This window comes from Cryptotermes secundus, unplaced genomic scaffold (genome assembly GCF_002891405.2).
Source record: "Cryptotermes secundus unplaced genomic scaffold, Csec_1.0 scaffold320, whole genome shotgun sequence".
NCBI classification, from domain to species: Eukaryota; Metazoa; Arthropoda; class Insecta; order Blattodea; family Kalotermitidae; genus Cryptotermes; species Cryptotermes secundus.
In genome coordinates, this window is record NW_019731221.1 from 1,392,535 (window position 1) to 1,410,575 (window position 18,041).

The 18,041-nt window shown below is 41.3% G+C and overlaps 1 protein-coding gene across 1 annotated transcript in view; it reads left to right on the plus strand.

The window, feature by feature from the left end:
- The window catches only part of LOC111866479 (ubiquitin carboxyl-terminal hydrolase 48), a 281,194-nt gene that overhangs the window by 236,879 nt on the left and 26,274 nt on the right, over positions 1 to 18,041 (plus strand). The window contains exon 20 of the mRNA XM_023855451.2: positions 2,709 to 2,784. Coding sequence (XP_023711219.1) covers positions 2,709 to 2,784 — 76 coding nt within the window. The remainder of the gene's footprint in view (positions 1 to 2,708; positions 2,785 to 18,041) is intronic.

Sequence of the window (18,041 nt, forward strand, 5' to 3'; positions counted from 1 at the left end):
TGATCAGCTCGTCGCAAGGCCTCTACCTGTACACAAACACAGAAAAACGCGCACACACAAACTAAACATACATGCCCTGAGTGGGATTCGAACCCACGATCCCGGTTTCCAAGCGAGCGAAGACAGTACATGCCTTAGACCTCTCGACTACAGTGACCGGCTTAGGCGTTCTTTACGAAGCTAAAATAAAGAGCTTATGTGACATTCATACCTCCCCACGTGTCTGTCATCTAATGCAAGTGCCTCAACCGCTGGATATACAAGTATTTCCATAAAATTGAATACTAGCAACCTAATGTCTTAGATGACTACTTATCAGTAACTTATTAATTAACGAGCTCGCTGGTGGTATAATCCCAAGGTTCGACATCCCTAATGCCACAGCACACCATTGGATATGATTATGAGCCAGTTTCGTCCACCTCTGATCCTCACAACTCTTATATCCCACGTTTGTCTTAATGTTGTCTATTGTCTGTCCGAATGACCGGTTTCGCCATCAATTAATTACGCATTTTTGCCTTCCCATCTGAGCTCCTGGTCCTGCTGATCTGAAGGGAGGGAGATCAAGCCTAATATCCTAAATTTTATACTTGCTTCCTTCGTCGTATTAATAGGTTTAAATAGAGCTCTCCGTTTCCAAACATTGCAATTCATTTTCACCCCTCAAAGGAGCTGAACCAGATTCCACATGCAAAAGAACTGGCTAATTTATTGGTTTCCTACACCTCGATTTTCCGTTAAATATTATCCTTTGAAATTTTCTTTTACATGTACAGAAATTGGCTACGTTTTGTTTCGTTCTCGTGTTTTCGGTGGAAAAGAGTTAATTTGTATTATTCGCTAAATAGATTGGCTCATAAAGAAATCCTTCAAACGGTTGTTTTCCTGTTAAAATTGGAATTGGAAATGTTGCATCATTCCTTCCTGTAGCACAGAATGATGTTAATACAGTATTTTAGTCTTTACGTACCAGGAAATACACCCCGGGCATAAAGTTGCCTCTGTCTCATGACCATATTTGAGGGGGGGAATGGGGAGGGGGATCATTTGGCTTCCAAAGTCTGAGTCTGCTGGTATGAGGAAGGGGAACTGCTGATATTATTAAAAAGTCATCGTCGATTGCAGTTTTTTATAATATCTTTCCTTTATATCTCGTGATTTTTATAGGACGTTAATAAAACAGAGAGAGATAGGCTTCCGTAAAGGGCTTATTACGTGTATCGTAGCTGATTAATCAGAATGGTAACCGGAGTAAAAAGTTTTTACTCATGTATATTATGTTTGATTTCTGCTTTTGCAAATCCCGTTTTCACGTGGTCAATAGCAAGCATTGAATGAAGAGGTTTTTTAATATCTCTTGTATTTGTACGTCTTGAAAGCAAATAACATTATTGCGACAAGTTGTTTTCGAGTTTGCTACTGCCTCGCTGTATCCTGCTGCGGAACCGGTCTGCAAATCGCACTGGAACGGAGCGATTCTGGGATTAGAGACCTAGTAAACATTGGGAATGTATATGAACAAGGGTGTATGCATGTCTCCATTCATCCAGAATGTATTGCCTCTCTCGTCTGTTTCATAAAATATTTAAAATATTTTACTCGTTATCTTTTGTGCGTGTGAAACGTCGTCCGTCTGTCACTGTAAGGGAAGAACATGCATTGAGGATGCTTGAGGATAGGGTACTGAGGAAAATTCTTGGTCTAAAAGAGAGAAAGCAGCAAGAGAATGCAGACAGTTACATAAAGAGGAAGTTCATAACTTATATTCTTTATCGTTAAGATGGTGGAATTTGGTAAGTTGACAATATTTCGATTTCCCCATTTTCTTCAAAGAAGCCTAAATATTGAGTGTGATGCATATGGGGGTTAAACTTCCTCCTTCATTTTGAAGGAATGCTAAGGACTGGAAAGTCTGAGAAGAAAGTGATGAAGAGAATATTTCCATCTAATAAAAATTAATTAGAAAGAAAATAGAGAAAATTACATATTTTCACGTAATTTTCCGTTACGAAGTTCGTAGTTTTTCATTTCGTCACATTTCTTCTTTTACGGGACCCAAAGCTCGTCACCATATTTGCAAAATCCCATCGTCGGACTCCCACATCACTCATTTGAGTCCAGTTCATATCCTCACAATTTATTTCTCAAAATATATTTTATTATCATCCTTGTATCTAGGTCCGAGGGCCGTCTTTCAGTTGTTCACATCGAAATTTTGCTTGAGTTCTGATTTTCCCCTTCCGTAATGCGTGGACCTAAGAGAGGGTATGCCGATCACGGTAGCCGAGCGGTCTAAGGCATGCACTGTCTTCGCTCGCTCGGAAGCCGGGATCGTGGTTTCGAATCCCACTGAGGGCATGGATGTTTAGTGTGTGTGTGCGTTTTCCTGTGTTTCTCTACAGGAAGAGGCCTTGCGACGAGCTGATCACTCGCCCAAGGAGTCCTACCGTATGTGTAAGATCTAGAAAAACCGAAGTGAACGGAGTTCATGGAGGTAGGCCTAGGCCCACTGGGGCTGTAGTGCAGAGATAAAAAGAGAGAGGGTATAGCGATATCACATAACGAAAAACTACGGTTTGTACACTTTACATGGTATTGATAGGCCAATTAAAACTGGCTCCGTTTGTTTTGACCAGAAATGTATATTTGTATAACCCCAGTTCCACATTCTAACCTCTTTCACGCATGCTGAATTCTTTTTGCAGGCAGACGAGCCGAGTGATGATCCCTCTCACATGGATGAGTATATAACTACTACCACCTTCGAGGAAGGCTTTAAGGGTGAGTAACGGCCCCTTGCACAGTAGGCCTCTTGTCTTATATCAGTATGAAACAGTAATACATAATACTTTTGCTTGTATGCATGCGTGAGTACCTACACTGTGTACCCTCTTTATGTATGCATATACATTTAGATTGCGCATGCGTGCAGGGTGCAGTGCTTCGGAAATGCACTCGCCATGAGAGAGTTCATGGATATCGCACGGTGGTGAGGACGTGGTTAGGCTGTGTGAATATATTAAAATTTTAATAACGAAACGGTGTATTATAATGAGAAAGGAAATTTAAAAACATATTATCCTACTTCTCGCCCGTCAGTATGAATATTTAACAATGATCTTTTAATCGCCGATCACAGTGGCCGCGCGGTCTAAGGCATGAACTGTCTTCGTCTGCTCGAACACTGGGTTCGTGGGTTCGAATCCCACTCCAGGCATGGATGTCTGTGTGCGTTTGTTCTGCATTTGTGCTGCTGTGTGTGTAGGTAGCGGCCTTGTGACCGGCTGATCCCCCGTCCAAGGAGTCTTACCAAATATTTATAGAATTACGAAACTGAAAAAGCCAACCAGGACCCAACAAAGGGCTGTAAAGCCATTGATGAATTAATGAATTATCTTTTAAACTCCTCATAAATTATAGGCGAGTGGGTTAATTAAATAGGTAGTAAATTTAAGTTACTTTTCCACAACACTGGTACATGAGTGAGAGGGGTGATAATAGGCATGTGCCTAAAATAAATTGCTATGGGCTAGAAGACTGGGGTTTGATTTCCAGCAGAGACAGAATTTTCTTCTTTGCCGCAGCGTCCATTCCAGCTCTGAGGTGCACCCAATTCCTACCCAGCAAGAACTGTTGAGGAATTTCCTCTCAGATAAAGTGGCCGGAGCGTATAGGTGACGTCTCCATATAATTCCAAGGTTAAGAATTCACGAAACTTTAATACACATATTTTTGTGGATTAAATTTTGTTTCGTACCTTAACACACTTTAATTTACTACCAATTTATTTAATCGTCATTATTAATAAATACGCCTGCTGAAGTCGCCTGTGAACTACTAAGCAACTCTGCAAATTGCGTGTATGTAGTAGCTGTGTAAGGAGTACAGATGTTTTCTTTCGCGTTAGCTTCGTCCTGACTGGAGACTTCTCGTAAAATGACAAATTGTTAAATTCATAATTATCTTGTGGTGCCGGGGTCTTGCGGGATTTCATAAGGAAGGGAGCCCACACGCTTATATATGTAGTATAATCTGCTGCGTACTTGGGAGAAGGGTTCCATCCCTTCTACCCTTCCTCTTGCATTCCAGGCTACTTTCCTTTCACCTCTAATTAACTTAAAGTATTTGAACAATGTTTTAACTCATTTTAACCAGGTTATAAGTAATTACACTAATGCCATCTAATTAGATTCTCCAGTTGTAATTTTGGACTCCCAAAGAATCAATTTTTTTATCCTTATCCTGTAGGCCTATTACATACTAACCCAATTGTACGTATATCTCGCTTTAATTGAAACCCCAATTTTTAATGTAGTCTTCTTCTGTAGATATCTGTGTGGAGGTGACGTAATGCTTAAAAACCAAGTGCCTCAGCACGCTGAGGTTCGTTAGCTTATTCTGAAAGGTTCTGAAAAGTCAGTTGTGCCCATTTCATGCCGTCAGGTGCCGTTATGAGCCATTTTAACATTTTACTGCAACCGAAGCCTAGATCAAGCAAGCAGTCACTTTCCTCGTAGCTTTTCGTTTAACCTCATTCGTGCCAAATATGCTGCCAACTGAAGCATCGGGATTTGTCCTCTTAGAGCACAAGCGTTGCTGTATGCACCACCAGATTTAACAAAGAAAGCTCCTCATTTTCCCTACAGAATGCATTCATGGGTTTCATAAAAGGTGAAAACGTAAAGTTACCCCTGTAACACGCCGTGGGAGCGCATAAGGTTGTCAGACGTCGAGGCACCCACATTTTCTAGACAGTCCTATCACAGATGACGGNTGTAACACGCCGTGGGAGCGCATAAGGTTGTCAGACGTCGAGGCACCCACATTTTCTAGACAGTCCTATCACAGATGACGGTGAGGTTTTCAGCGTTACGCGCCGGCCGCCCTTTACCCCACAGGAATATTCCTGGTACTCATTTCTGTTGGGCTGAGTCGACACCAGGGCCATAGTGCAGCTGGAAGGATGAAGTAAATTGAAAAATCAAATAATCTCATTGGGAATCGAATCTGCGACCTTTCGGCTTGTAACATAGTGCCCCAAACAACTACGCTACCTTGTCCTCCCACCAAATCTCATATAGGAAGGGAAATCAGGCCTGGGCCTTTTTATATTATATATTCAGCTATTTTACTGATTCCCTGGTAGGGAGCCAGGCATAATTGCTTGAAAGACCGAGACTCAGATTGGGGTTCATGACAGTATCTTACTGTCTCAGATTCGAGACTCCCCCAGCCTGGAGGGCCAGGTGTCCGTATTTATATCCCCCGAGAATATGGTGGTCCAGTTATACCCCGTGGCACTGGGTTCGCTTTTCTTCGCCTCCTACGACTCGCAGGGCTACGGTGGAGGTATTCGAACCCGCCTTCAGACAGGTTTACTGAGATTCGAGACTAGATGGACTCATTATAGATATAATCTTCACACGGACCGCATAGAGAACAGCGCTTTCAAGAATAGTTTTGTTGCGCGTTTATCAATTGCCGCGGATACTTGTTTATCGAGCCGTTATCTATGCTACAAGCCGGAAGGTCGCGAGTTCGAGTCCCGATTTGGTGGATTTTTTCAATTTACTTAATCCTTCCAGCCGCACTATGGCCCTGGGGTCGACTCAGCCTCTAACAGAATTGAGTACCAGGAATCTTCGTGTAGCTAAAGGGCGGCCGCCGCGTAGGGCTGACAACCTTACCGCCATCTGTAGACGGTTGTCTAGAAAATATGGAAGCCTCGACGTCTCACATCGCTATGGGGCTCCACGGCCTGTTACAGGGATAGCTTTACCTTTTTTATCTAGCAACTGACGGCTTCTCTTGTTAAACTATTCCGTTGTAGTGTCACAATATCATAATTACACTGCACATTTAATCATAAGTTGTGATCTTTTATGGACACTGAGGTGTACCTTTATTTGTCGCCAAAGTGTGAATCCGTAGCGATGTGAGCAACTGGCCATGTAGAAGCGCAATGTGGAATTGGTTTGTGAACTGCAGTGATATGATTTCTGTGTGCCGCCATGTGGTTTTGTACAGAGATACCAACGTTTTGGGGGACCCGCCTCCTAGTTTTTCGGAGCGGAAGAGTCTTCTATCAGTAAGAGAAATGAGTTAAGAGAGAATTGGCCACCAGTACCCGTTAAGTTATTGATAAATAAGAAACGATTGAAGTTCATAGATTGTCACGTAAGCCACTCTTTCCATGATGTTCTGAGATGTCATCAAGCATGGGAAAGGGTAGGTGGGGCTTCACAAATGACGTAAAGCATTAATGAGTTCTGTGATTGGCTACCGAGAATATGTGTATGTAATTTAACTTTGCGTGTCATAAAACATGTCGGGATTTCGTGATCACAAAGAGAGGACAATGATTAGTGGTGAAAAGGTGGAGCGCACGCACACACACACACGTAGGCTACACATCATAAACTGCATAACATGTCTGCTGTGTTACCTTAACATGCAGATTTTTCTGTCCCTATTTCTGATTTCATGTTAATACTGGAATATCTTTGTCAAAGTGTGTATGAATCAAGAAATTGAAATCAAACACCTAGAAGGTACAAGTCGGAAGATCGCGGGTTCAAATACCGATGAGGTCATTGGAGTTTTTTTCAGTTGACCTAATCCTTCTGGCCGCACTATGGCCCTGAGGTTCACTCAGCCTCTAACAGAAATGAGTACCAGGAATTAATTAAATACCGTATTTACGCATGTATAGGCCGCACATTTTTTACCAAAAATTCAAGAGGAAAACCGGGGTGCGGCTTATATTCGAAATATTCGAAATCACACTTCATTTAAAAAAAATTATATTCATAATTAGTAATACAGGGTGTAATACTCCTGAAATAATATTCCAAGAAAATTATTTTTTCTATAATTTCTGTCTGAAAATTGTGCTGCGGCCTATACACGCACGCGGCCTATACATGCGTAAATACGGTAATTATCCTAGGGAGTAAAGCGCGGCCGGCGCCTAAGGCTGACAACCTCACCGCCATCTTTGAGCCGATTGTCTAGAAAATGTGGGATCCTCGACGTCTCACAACCCTATGGGCCTTCATGGCCTGGTACAGGGACAGCTTTACTTTTTACTTACTTACTGGAATATCTTTGAAAGGAACAAACGACGAAAGAAGAAATACTATTTTTTACTCATCCTGACGGATTTGGTAATTTATTGTTTTGCCTGCCTCAGGACCTCATTTTGTGCCACCTTGAGGCATCTGTCCTCATCCATCTGCGAGATATGCGGTTCTTACGGCGGTGACTATGAAGATTGCCGTTTTCCTATATATGACGTCGTGTAGTCTGGTAAATCTTTACCTTCACTCGCAGATACGCCCTTCTACCCCGAAGATGGAGGCAGCTTGTCTTGGAAATATCTGTAAACCGCAGCCTAGACCGTGATTTTCACCCCTTCTGTTTTCATGTTTTCCATCTCTTCCTGGGTTACGCGGTACCATAGTTGGCTGAGGCACTATGCTACAAGCTGGAAGGTCGCAGGTTCGATTCCCGATGAGGGCATTGGATTTATAAATTGGCCTAATCATTCCAGCCACACTATGGCCCTGGGGTCGACTCAGCCTCTAACAGAAATCAGTACCAGGAGTCTTCCTGGGAGGTAAAGGCTGACCGGCTTGTAAGGCTGACAACCTCACCGCCATCTATGAGCCGATTGTCTAGAAAATGTAGGAGCCTCGACATCTCACAACCATATGGACCTCCACGGTCTGTTTTTAGCGTTTTACCTTACCTTTACCATCTCTTCGTAAATGAATTAATCTCCCAAGTTGTATGCTATTTTCCAGACCTTATCTTTCTCAAGCATTTCAATATTTATTTATGTTTCAAATTTATATTTTATGCCTTTTCTGTTCTTCATTTGTCTTTGCAACCCCATATCCAAATTCAGAAGAAGTTATGCCAGAAATTATAAATTCGATAGAACTCATAGCCTGGAAGTACTGAGAAACAGCCAGGTGAATAACAAACTCCCTGATAGCAGAACTCAAAATTTCATCAGCAGGAAACAGCATTCTCAGCCTGTTCCATCCTCTCATCGTCGGATCCCGTTTCCACACAATATGCCTCCTTTCAGTGTCACTACAATATTGTGGCGTGTAGACCCGTTGCTAGGTAGTGAATCTGTAAACATCGACCGTTGCTAGACACCACCCGCAACACACACGCAGGCAACAGTACAAGGAACAGTGTATTCTAGGTACGCTGACTGACCGTTGCTATGCAACGCGCGCGTACCATTCTACACGTGACAGTATATTAGGTAGCCTGTATAACTGAGGAGCTTTCATCAACCCTGCGTGACTGTGAATATCTTCCCCGTATCTGATTACCAAATGTACGAGAGTTGCTGTTCAGGAACAGGCATTTGTGAAGCTGCATGCAGGCTCACTTATGCCACGAGGTGCAATGGAAATGAACCCCGAAATAGCGTTACCCTATATGAGATGAAATCTGTGTAATATGACGAAATGCAAGTATTTTGGAAATAATTAACAAATAATAATCGTACACATCGTAAAATTATAAGCAGGTAAATTTAGATAATTTATTATTGCTCAGTTCGAACTCTCTTTCCTGCTTAATACCTCAGAGATTGAAATATAGAAAACTTATTTTATTTGTTGTTTATATGGGAATGAAATTATATCTCTTATTCTAAGGAAAAGAGTCTGTTGTTGTGTTAGTTCACAAGATTGGCGATAAAACTGACTAATAATTATCGTTGGATATCCCTGTTATCAACTTCATACAGAATTTTATCCTTCTGTCAAGGTTGAGTCCATACGTAGATGAAATTATTGGGGTTATTCAGTGTGGGTTTCGACGTAACAGATCAGCTACTGTTCAGATATTTTGCATTCGTCAGATACTGGAGGAAAAATGGGAGTAAAATGAGACAGTACATCAGCAGTTCTAATACTTCAAGAAAGCCTGTGATTCAGTTAGGAGGGAAGTATTGTACAATATTCTCATGAAGTTTGGGGTACCCATGAAACTACTTAGGCTGATTAAAATGAATTTAAATAAAACGTGTAGTAAAGTTCATATAGATAAACATTTGTCTGGTAATTTTCAAGTACAGAATGGTCTAAAACAAGGACTACTACTCTTAAACTTTGTTTTAGAAACTCGTATGCCATTAGGAATGTCCAGGAGAACAAGGTTGAGCTAAAGTTAAATGGGACACATCAGCTGCTGGTCTATGCTGATGATGTGAATCTACTGCGGAGATGCCACGAAGAAAGCACAAACATTAATTGACGCTAGTAAGGATATTGTTCTAGAAGTAAGCAAAAAAAAAAAAAAGTAAATATATGTTGCTGTCTATACACCAGAATGCAGGGCAAAATCAAAGCATATATGTAGCTAACAGATATTCTGAAAACGTGGCACAGTTCACATATTTGGGAACGACTATAACAAAACAAAACTCAGTTCATGAGGAAATTAAGAGGAGATTGAATTCGGGTAATGCTTGTTACCATTCAGTCCAGTAACAGAATATACAAAACTGTTATTTTGCCTATGTTTCTGTATGGTTTTGAAACTTGGTCTCTGACATTAAGGGAGGAACATAGACTGAGGGTGTTTGAGAACAGGGTGTTTGAGGAAAATATTTGGACCGAAGAGAGATGAAGTGACAGGAGGTTGGAGAAAACTGCGTAATGAGGAGCTTCATAACTTGTACTCTTCTTCAAGTATAATTAGAATGATCAAGTCAAGGAGAATGAGGTGGGCAGGGCATGTAGCACGAATTGGTGTGAAGAATAATGCATATAGGATGTTGATGAGAAAGCCAGGAGGAAAGAGGCTACTGGCAAGACCAATGCGTAGGTGGGTGGACAATATTAAAATGGATCTTAGAGAGATAGATTGGGGTGGGATGGACTGGATTGATCTGGCTCAGGTAGGGACCAGTAGAAGGCTCTCGTGAACACATTTTATATAAAATATTGTGAAATGCTTGAGTAGCTGAGCAACTGGTGGCTTGTCAAGAAGGATTCATCAGCAGGGAGTTTGTTAGTTACGTCTATTTTCTGCCTCTTCCGTTTAACTGTGCTGTAAGTTGTTCCAGTTTTCATGGCGTTCGTTTTTAATCAGTCGCATAGAAATAAGTATTGATTACTCCACCATGGTATTTATTTTCCCCTGTACACCTGTTGGTTAATTCCATGTTGTAAGTGGCTTTTTATTTTCTTAGTTTCAGTAACTTGACACCAGTTGACGCATTCCTTCTAATCATTTGTTGTACGATGTTCTAATTGTTGCTTCCACCTGCGGCTTGCTGTATTATAATTATGCACCGAAGGTGTACATCTTGTGCCGGACTTCTCTGCTTTAGTTTCGGGTGATCTGGCGCATGCTGGTAGTGTGAAAGAAATGGGGAATGTGGAGGAATTGGAGGGAGAATTGAACAAAGAAATGCAGGAAGTAAATACGAAAAATAAGAGGGAAGGAGGAAGAAGAAATTAAAGGGTTGAAGAGATTGAAGAAAGGATAGACAGAAAAAGGCAAATGCAAACAGATAAATCAGAAAGAAAGAACGGGAAAACAAGAAATGAGTGCGAAAAGAAACAAGCAAACCGACAGAAGACACAAGAAAGATAAAGGACTGTAGAAGAACTGAAATTAAGAAGCAAAGCAGACGCAAAGAACGAACAGTAAGAAGAATGTAAGAGAGAAATAAAAGACGACAGCTGAAGAAAAACGAAATAAGAAGCGATAGACGAGAGACAGAGAAAGGTAGAGACAAAGCGATTATGAGAGTGGCAGTGTGTTGCGTGTGAGTATTTGGTAGGAGCTACTGCTGCAAAGAAGCATGTAGATTAATACTTTCCAAGTCAAAATTATGACCACAGATAAGGGAGAAGTTTGGAACACATTTTGATTTAAAATGCTTTCACATGAATGTAAAGGATAGCAAAACTTCAAGTTATCACTTAGACCAATAATCACTTACTGCTACAGTACTTGTAGTTCTGGCTTGAGTAAGCGATCAGCTGAATCCGAGATGGTCCGGCGGTCGCAGCGTTCGCTTACGGTTTACTTCTAACGCACGCAAGGAAGAGATTCAGCTCATTTTGACAAAGTAGGATTGTTACTCTCTCACTCATGGAGCTGAGCCCTTCTTGAGAAGTCTCAAATTGTGCAGCCACTCAAGAATTTCCCAGCATTTTATGGAACCCGAAGGTTCATTACCGTGTTCACAAGAGCCCTCCAACGGTCCCTATCCTGAGCCAGATCAATCCAATCCATACCATTCCATCCTATCTCTCTAAGATCGATTTTAATATTGTCCACCCATCTACCCCTTGATCTTTCTTCTGGCTTTCCAACCAATATCCTATATGCATTCCTCTTCTCCCCCATTCGTGCTACATACCCTGCCCACCTAATCCTACTTGACATGATCATTCTAATTATACTTGGAAAAGAATACAAGTTATGAAGCTCCTCATTATGCAGTTTTCTGTTTCTCACAAGACGTAAACTATTTATTTCCTCTTGCTGACAAAGTTGACCCTAGTGGCGTCTGGACTTGTGGTTTTGTATTCTAACTTTGGTTTTACAATGGCTGAGATTAATGCTTTCCAGCGTATCCAAATGGGTGAGTGCTTCTCCACCTGTTGGGTGAATCAGATCATGTTTCGGAACGGAACTTTGTATTCTGTTCCGCATCCTCGCTGGACGGAGCCAGAAACGCCAGATGCTCAGATGCTTAAGGTTTAAGTGCATGTTACAGGTCTCTCCATACATCCGCCCGTAGTTCCCGAGGAATGTCAGCAGGGTTCACGCTGCCCTAATCGGTTTGTGCTGTCATGTTTTCCCTTAATCTCTCATGGACCTGAACAACACAGAAAAACCAATCAGAACCCATCCCCTTTCGAATCTCTTCCTATTCGCCATTCATCGTCATGTTTTCGTCTCGTGTCACATCTGCAATTAAAGTATCGTCATTCTTTTTTTATTGCTAGTGGGGTGAGACTGCGTCCCTTGTACTGCGCCCACTTCTGGCCTATTGTGCCAGCCCCAGATGATAGGTGAGGGCGGTTTTGGAGCAATTGCTGGAATGAAGATTGGCAGGGGAAACCGAAGTACTCGGATAAAACCCGCCCCAGCACCACTTTGTCCACCACAAATCCCACTTGACCAGGCCCGGGATCGAACCCGGGCCGCCGCGGTGGGAAGCCAGCGACTAACCGCTTGAGCTATGGTGCGGCCAGAAACGAAAATTAGTAGAAAAATTGAACAGTATTTGACAACAGGGACCCCAGGGCACTATTTGCGTCTAAGAGACACGAAGTAATGAAAGGACAGAAGGAAATTACATAATGAGGAGCTTCGTAATTTGAACTGCATGCCGTGTAGTGTTAGAGTAATTGAACCAAGAAGAAAAAGATGGGCGGGACGTGTAGCACTCGTTGGGAGATTGAGAAATACAGAAAAAATCTTAGCCGGAACTGCTAAAATGGAGATATCGCTAGGGAAAGCTAAGCGTAGATGGCAAAGTATGAGTATGGGTAGGAATGAACTATCTCAGTAGAGAATTATTGGCTGATTTTGTGAATACGGCAATGAACCCTCGTGACCCTTTGACTACTTGAGCACCAACTTGAAGCTTCTCATGCAAGATATTACACGATGGAGTCAGTTATTTAATTAAGGATGAGGCGATTGGATTGGATGTCTGGAATGAGTCCGAGGAAAGGATACTTATTATAGCGGGGGGGAATGTTAGGTGGGTTTGCATACTCTCATTTTTCAAAATATGAGTTCATGAAGTAGCAAAGTTTGCAGACAACTGGTAGAGAGGTTGTGTATGGTATCTTCATTTTGCTGAAAGAGTCAAGACTGCAGTGTAAACAAGATGGCTCTTTATCCATGGGATTATATGGATTATAAGTTGAATATTGGGACTAATCCTTGTTATATAATCTTCTGTCACGGACTAAGATCCAAGGACCCCTTGTTTTGTTGGGGAAGACGAAGCCTGAAGAACGCCTTTCTCTTCTCGAAGCAACTACATCTGAACATCTCATTGTGTATAGGCTGCAATCTTATTTTAAATTCTAAGCAACCGTTAACATTGACCTGTAACATGTGTATCAGTTTAATAACAAGCGCTCGAAAACTATTCTCATGGAATCAAATTAGTATTCGTCCAAATGAATTACAGTCAGTTTTACGGAATCGTATAGTATCTTTATGTATATAATTTAACATTTGTTCTCTTTTTCTGACAAAAAAAACTTCCGAGTTATGGCTTTTTATAATTCAGCATGATTTCTTCAAGTTTTGGGTGGAATGTGGCATTACTGTGTCAGAATAGTGGAAGGTAAATGTAGTTAAAAAAAAAGTTACAGTGAGAAGGTGCATTCGCCTTAACTGCGACCTATCTGACGTCAGGCGAGACCAGAATTACACGAAATTACCATGCACCTGTGTATTCTACTTGTCTCGTTCTGATGTTTCGTGAAGGTAAAGAATTCAACCGTAAGTTAAATTACCGGGGTTGCAGTTGATGTCTTTACAGAAAAATATAAATTCCATCAGGCTTCATTTTCATTGCTGGTCTTCACATATATGAACCACCACACACAACCTTGTGTACAATTGAGAGCTTTTTTTTTTCCTTGGCACTACAGCCCCAGTGGGCCTAGGCCTACCTCCATGAACTTCTCCGTTCACTTCGGTTTTTCTAGATCTTACACATTCGGTAGGACTCCTTGGGCCAGTGATCAGCTCGTCCCAAGGCCTCTACCTGTACACAAACACAGAAAAACGCANTGTGAATATTGGTCAATATATTGGCGAGTTGCATGCTGACTTAAATCTAAAGTTTCATGTGTAACATTTTGAAATTATTAAAAAATATATAATTTCACTTAATCCACTATTATAGTGCCCGGTTTACATGCCAAAGGAGTTAGTTCTGTGACCTATTTGCCTGTGCTCACATGCCATACAGTAATTTTTTTAATGCTAATGGGGTGGGACTGAGTCCCTTGTACTGCGGCCACTTCTGGCCTATTGTACCAGCTCCAGATGATAGGTGAGGGTGATTGTGGAGCAATTGGTGGAATGAAGATTGGCAGGGGAAACCGAAGTACTCGGAGAAAACCTACCCCAGCGCCACATTGTCCACCACAAATCCCACTTGACCAAACCCGGGCCGCCGCGGTGGGAAGCCAGCGACTAACCGCTTGAGCTCTAGCGCGGCCCATGCCATGCAGTAACTCATTCATTCATTGGCCCTTCTAAACATTTGGTGGCTATTGTGGTACTGTGTTAATGATTCTCTTGTATGAGTAGATGTTTCAACGTCATTTTTACCTACTGTAGTAGCTAAGGTTGGGTTATACTTTTCACCTCATATTTCGTCCGATATTTTGTTGCTTATGTGTGGTTTGAACCGTACTGATTTGTAATTATGGTTTTCTATAAAACTTGCCTCTTCATATCTTAGGTATTTGAGTCTCGTATTGAAGGTTAAGTCTCTTGTCTCGACGTTTTGGATATTTGCAGGAAGATCTGGTATTGACACGGATGGTGAGGTGGACATGTATGTTCTGTTTATGTATGACTCGTTTGTTGGTTTCCCTAGTTGATTGTGCTGCTGTCTCTTGGTGTATTGTTGGTATATAGTAACAGGTATGAGATTGTGGCTGTGTGTAGATATTTCACTGATTTGTTTTTGTTTATGAGACCAGTATGTTTATATAATACGTCTCTGAGCTATTTGGGAATAATCTTTTTGGCTATTTTCGCTATGCCCGTTGTGGTATTTACGTCTCCATAATAATGACATTTAGGGTACATGCAAAACTTGGGCGTCTTTGTTGTGGTGTATCGCGTGTGTATGTTTTTTGCACGTCTGTTGGAAAGTCAGTCGAGTCCTTCACGTGTATTGTAATGGGCGTTCAAGAAATGTTAAGCTATATATTCCACTGGTTTTGCAGTTGTTGCTTTTATGTGATTTGTCATGTAGGTCTTTCTGAATGTGGGGAAGGTTATAGGTTGTCGTGTTTAATTTCTTTGCCAAACATGTGCAAGTGAGCCACTCTTGTTATCGCTATTTTCTTGTACTGTATACTTCAGTGGACCTCTTGTATACATTTGTATCGTAAGAAGTTGTCTTTAGGTACTGACTCATGCGCAGTATACCCTTTACTGAGCTTATTTTCTTTATTTTTGCAGCTTTAACATATTGAATACGTGCCTACTCTGTTAATCGTATGGTTGATGGCCGATACTATATGTTCTGTAGGATGCCATGACATGTTGTATGTTAGCGTGTTGGTTGACGTGAGTTGACGATATTTTTTTTCCTTGGCACTACAGCCCCAGTGGGCCTAGGCCTACCTCCATGAACTTCTCCATTCACTCCGGTTTTGTCTAGATCTTACACATTCGGTAGGACTCCTTGGGCTGGTGATCAGCTCGTCGCAAGGACTCTACCTGTACACAAACACAGAAAAACGCACACACACAAACTAAACATCCATGTCATGAGTGGCATTCGAACCCACGATCCCGGTTTCGAAGCGAGCGAAGACAGTACATGCCTTAGACCGCTCGGCTTCTGTGACCGGCAGTGTATAAGAATAATATATAAGAATTCAGTTCGTACCTCACAGGAAACAGATCCGTACCCACGATGCCGGTTTCCAAGCGAGCGAATACAGTACATGCCTTAGACTGACGATATATAGTACATTATATTTATTTCTTTTTATGGTAATGTGTAAGAAGTATATCTCAATATTTGTTTCTTATTTCGACAGCAAATGTCAAATTATTATCACGTGTATTCGGATTGGTAATGCGATTTATTGACAAGTGACGGGTCGTAACTACAAATATTGTTTACACTCTTGCCGATTCTCACACTACAAATTGCTCCACACTGAATCTTCTCATTGTGCTTTCACTAGTCTTCACTGTCCGTTTCCAGGCAACGGATTCATCACAGTCTCACTGTCACTTCAAATATCACTGTTAACTACAGCGCACGTAAAGTTTTCCCACGGGTGCTATATGAAAGCAGTACTGTGGAGGGTTTTAATTCAAATCGTTAATGTATCTATGTTGAGCGTTGTATTCGCATAGAATGAAGAGATCGTGCCTGTCAGCTTGTGTTTATGTCCGTACATCCGCATCGTTCAGAGTAGAACCACATGTAGATCAGAATTCAGGAACTGTAAAAAGAGAATGACGCATTTGATACGAAGGACTGAGCATGAAACTGGATCCCTTATTTGATCCGGAAGAAAAATAGAATAAGAACAGAAAATTCGGACTTGATTCATTACCACAGAAATTCCTGGCCTTCACTTATGTAATTGTGGGCCAACGCGAACAGTTTTTTTTACAAAAGAAATTCTGTTTTTTTTTCGGGGAAGCACCTGAAGCCCAGTGTTTGGTATGTTGTGATAGTGGGTGTTTTATGTTTAAACCGGAAGTGAATAAGCATTTCTTGTACGAGGGTTGATTTAAACAAGAACGCGCAGATGAACCACTGGAAATGACATTAAAGCGGAGCTGCGCCTGCTGTCGAGACAGTTCTGTGCAGTGCGATATAAATCGAACGGACGTGAGGTACATAATCGAGAGATCGTAGGAGCGTGCGCGACATATTAAATAGATTGAACTTACACCTATTAATGCGTTTTAAAATGAAGTAAAATGAATCATCCTTGTGATGTAGTAGTACACGTACAATAGGAGTTTCATCAGAATCGTGTCGAGTGTCTCAGGGGATATAACTGTGTGGGTAAACATACTCGTAGTTTCTAAGTAAAATATACCTTAAATTAAATTAAAGAAAATGAAACTTACACATAGTAATACATGCAGTGTTTATCATATTAGGTCTCATAAAAATGTTGTATAACTTGTTTCTTAAAAATCTCTCAGAGGGTTCAGAAATATTTGTAAAACATTATTTAAGTCCGTAAATGAAGTAAAATTTTCTTACCTTTTCAAACACATACTATATGTACTGGTTGCCTTACTAAAAAAATTCTTTTTGCCCACAAGTATATTTATGTCTTTAGCATTATTTTCGGAGTAAGCAGCGATTCTAATCCTAATTAGCTTTAAGCTCTTGGCCCTTCTAATGGAAACGCATTATGTTTTCTGTGCGGTGAGAATTGTATTACTTAAATGAGCTTCATTCTTCTCAGGCCTAAGATGATGTAATTGGACCGGAATCAGTATAGAGACTTGAGGTACCCGCTGTGGTGAAATTAAAAATTAAAGTCTTCTTTTGATTTACAAGATAGACACGAATGTTTCTGACGGACCTGCTGTCCTCAGAGTCTTCTTCAAATAATGAGGGTGCTGATTCCTCCTAAATATAGGAAGAATCTCTCAAACCACATGTAACGTTCCAATTTGTGTGTAGGTATAATATACCAAGTTTAATCCAAATCGGTCATGTAGTTCGACTGCTGTTACTGAGGAACGGACGAATATGATAAAATAAGTGGGTGCATTTCTAATGTTACTGTATATTTCTAAACTCTGTCCAGGCCGCAGACAAAGCAACAGTATAATGTAATGTCTGGGGAATCAAACCAGGAACTCTGACCACTAGACCACAGATTAAATAGTGTAGTTATTAATTAGTAATGTAGTTATTAGTTATTTAGAGAGGGTGGGTTTCCCCATGCACCGCGACCAGTTTGATCTATTGTGCTTCCCTCTATAATATTCTACCAGTCTCTATACCCTACCGTAAATGGTGCGTACCATCAGTCCCGCCGAGCAAGCGAGTTCGGCCACTTGCTTAGCGGTGTCTATAATGCTTCCCCCATCTATCAGAGGCCTTAGAGACTATTGTTGGGCGGGAAACATCCTGGAATTTGGCTCAGTGATCCCCTTTGGGGATATGAGGTTTTTTTACATGCCGTAAAGTTACGACACGGGACACACAGCTTAAAGTACCTCCCGGAGGACTTGTTCCCTGAATTTTTCCGCCTTTAAAAATTCGACGACCTCCGCCGGGTATTTGA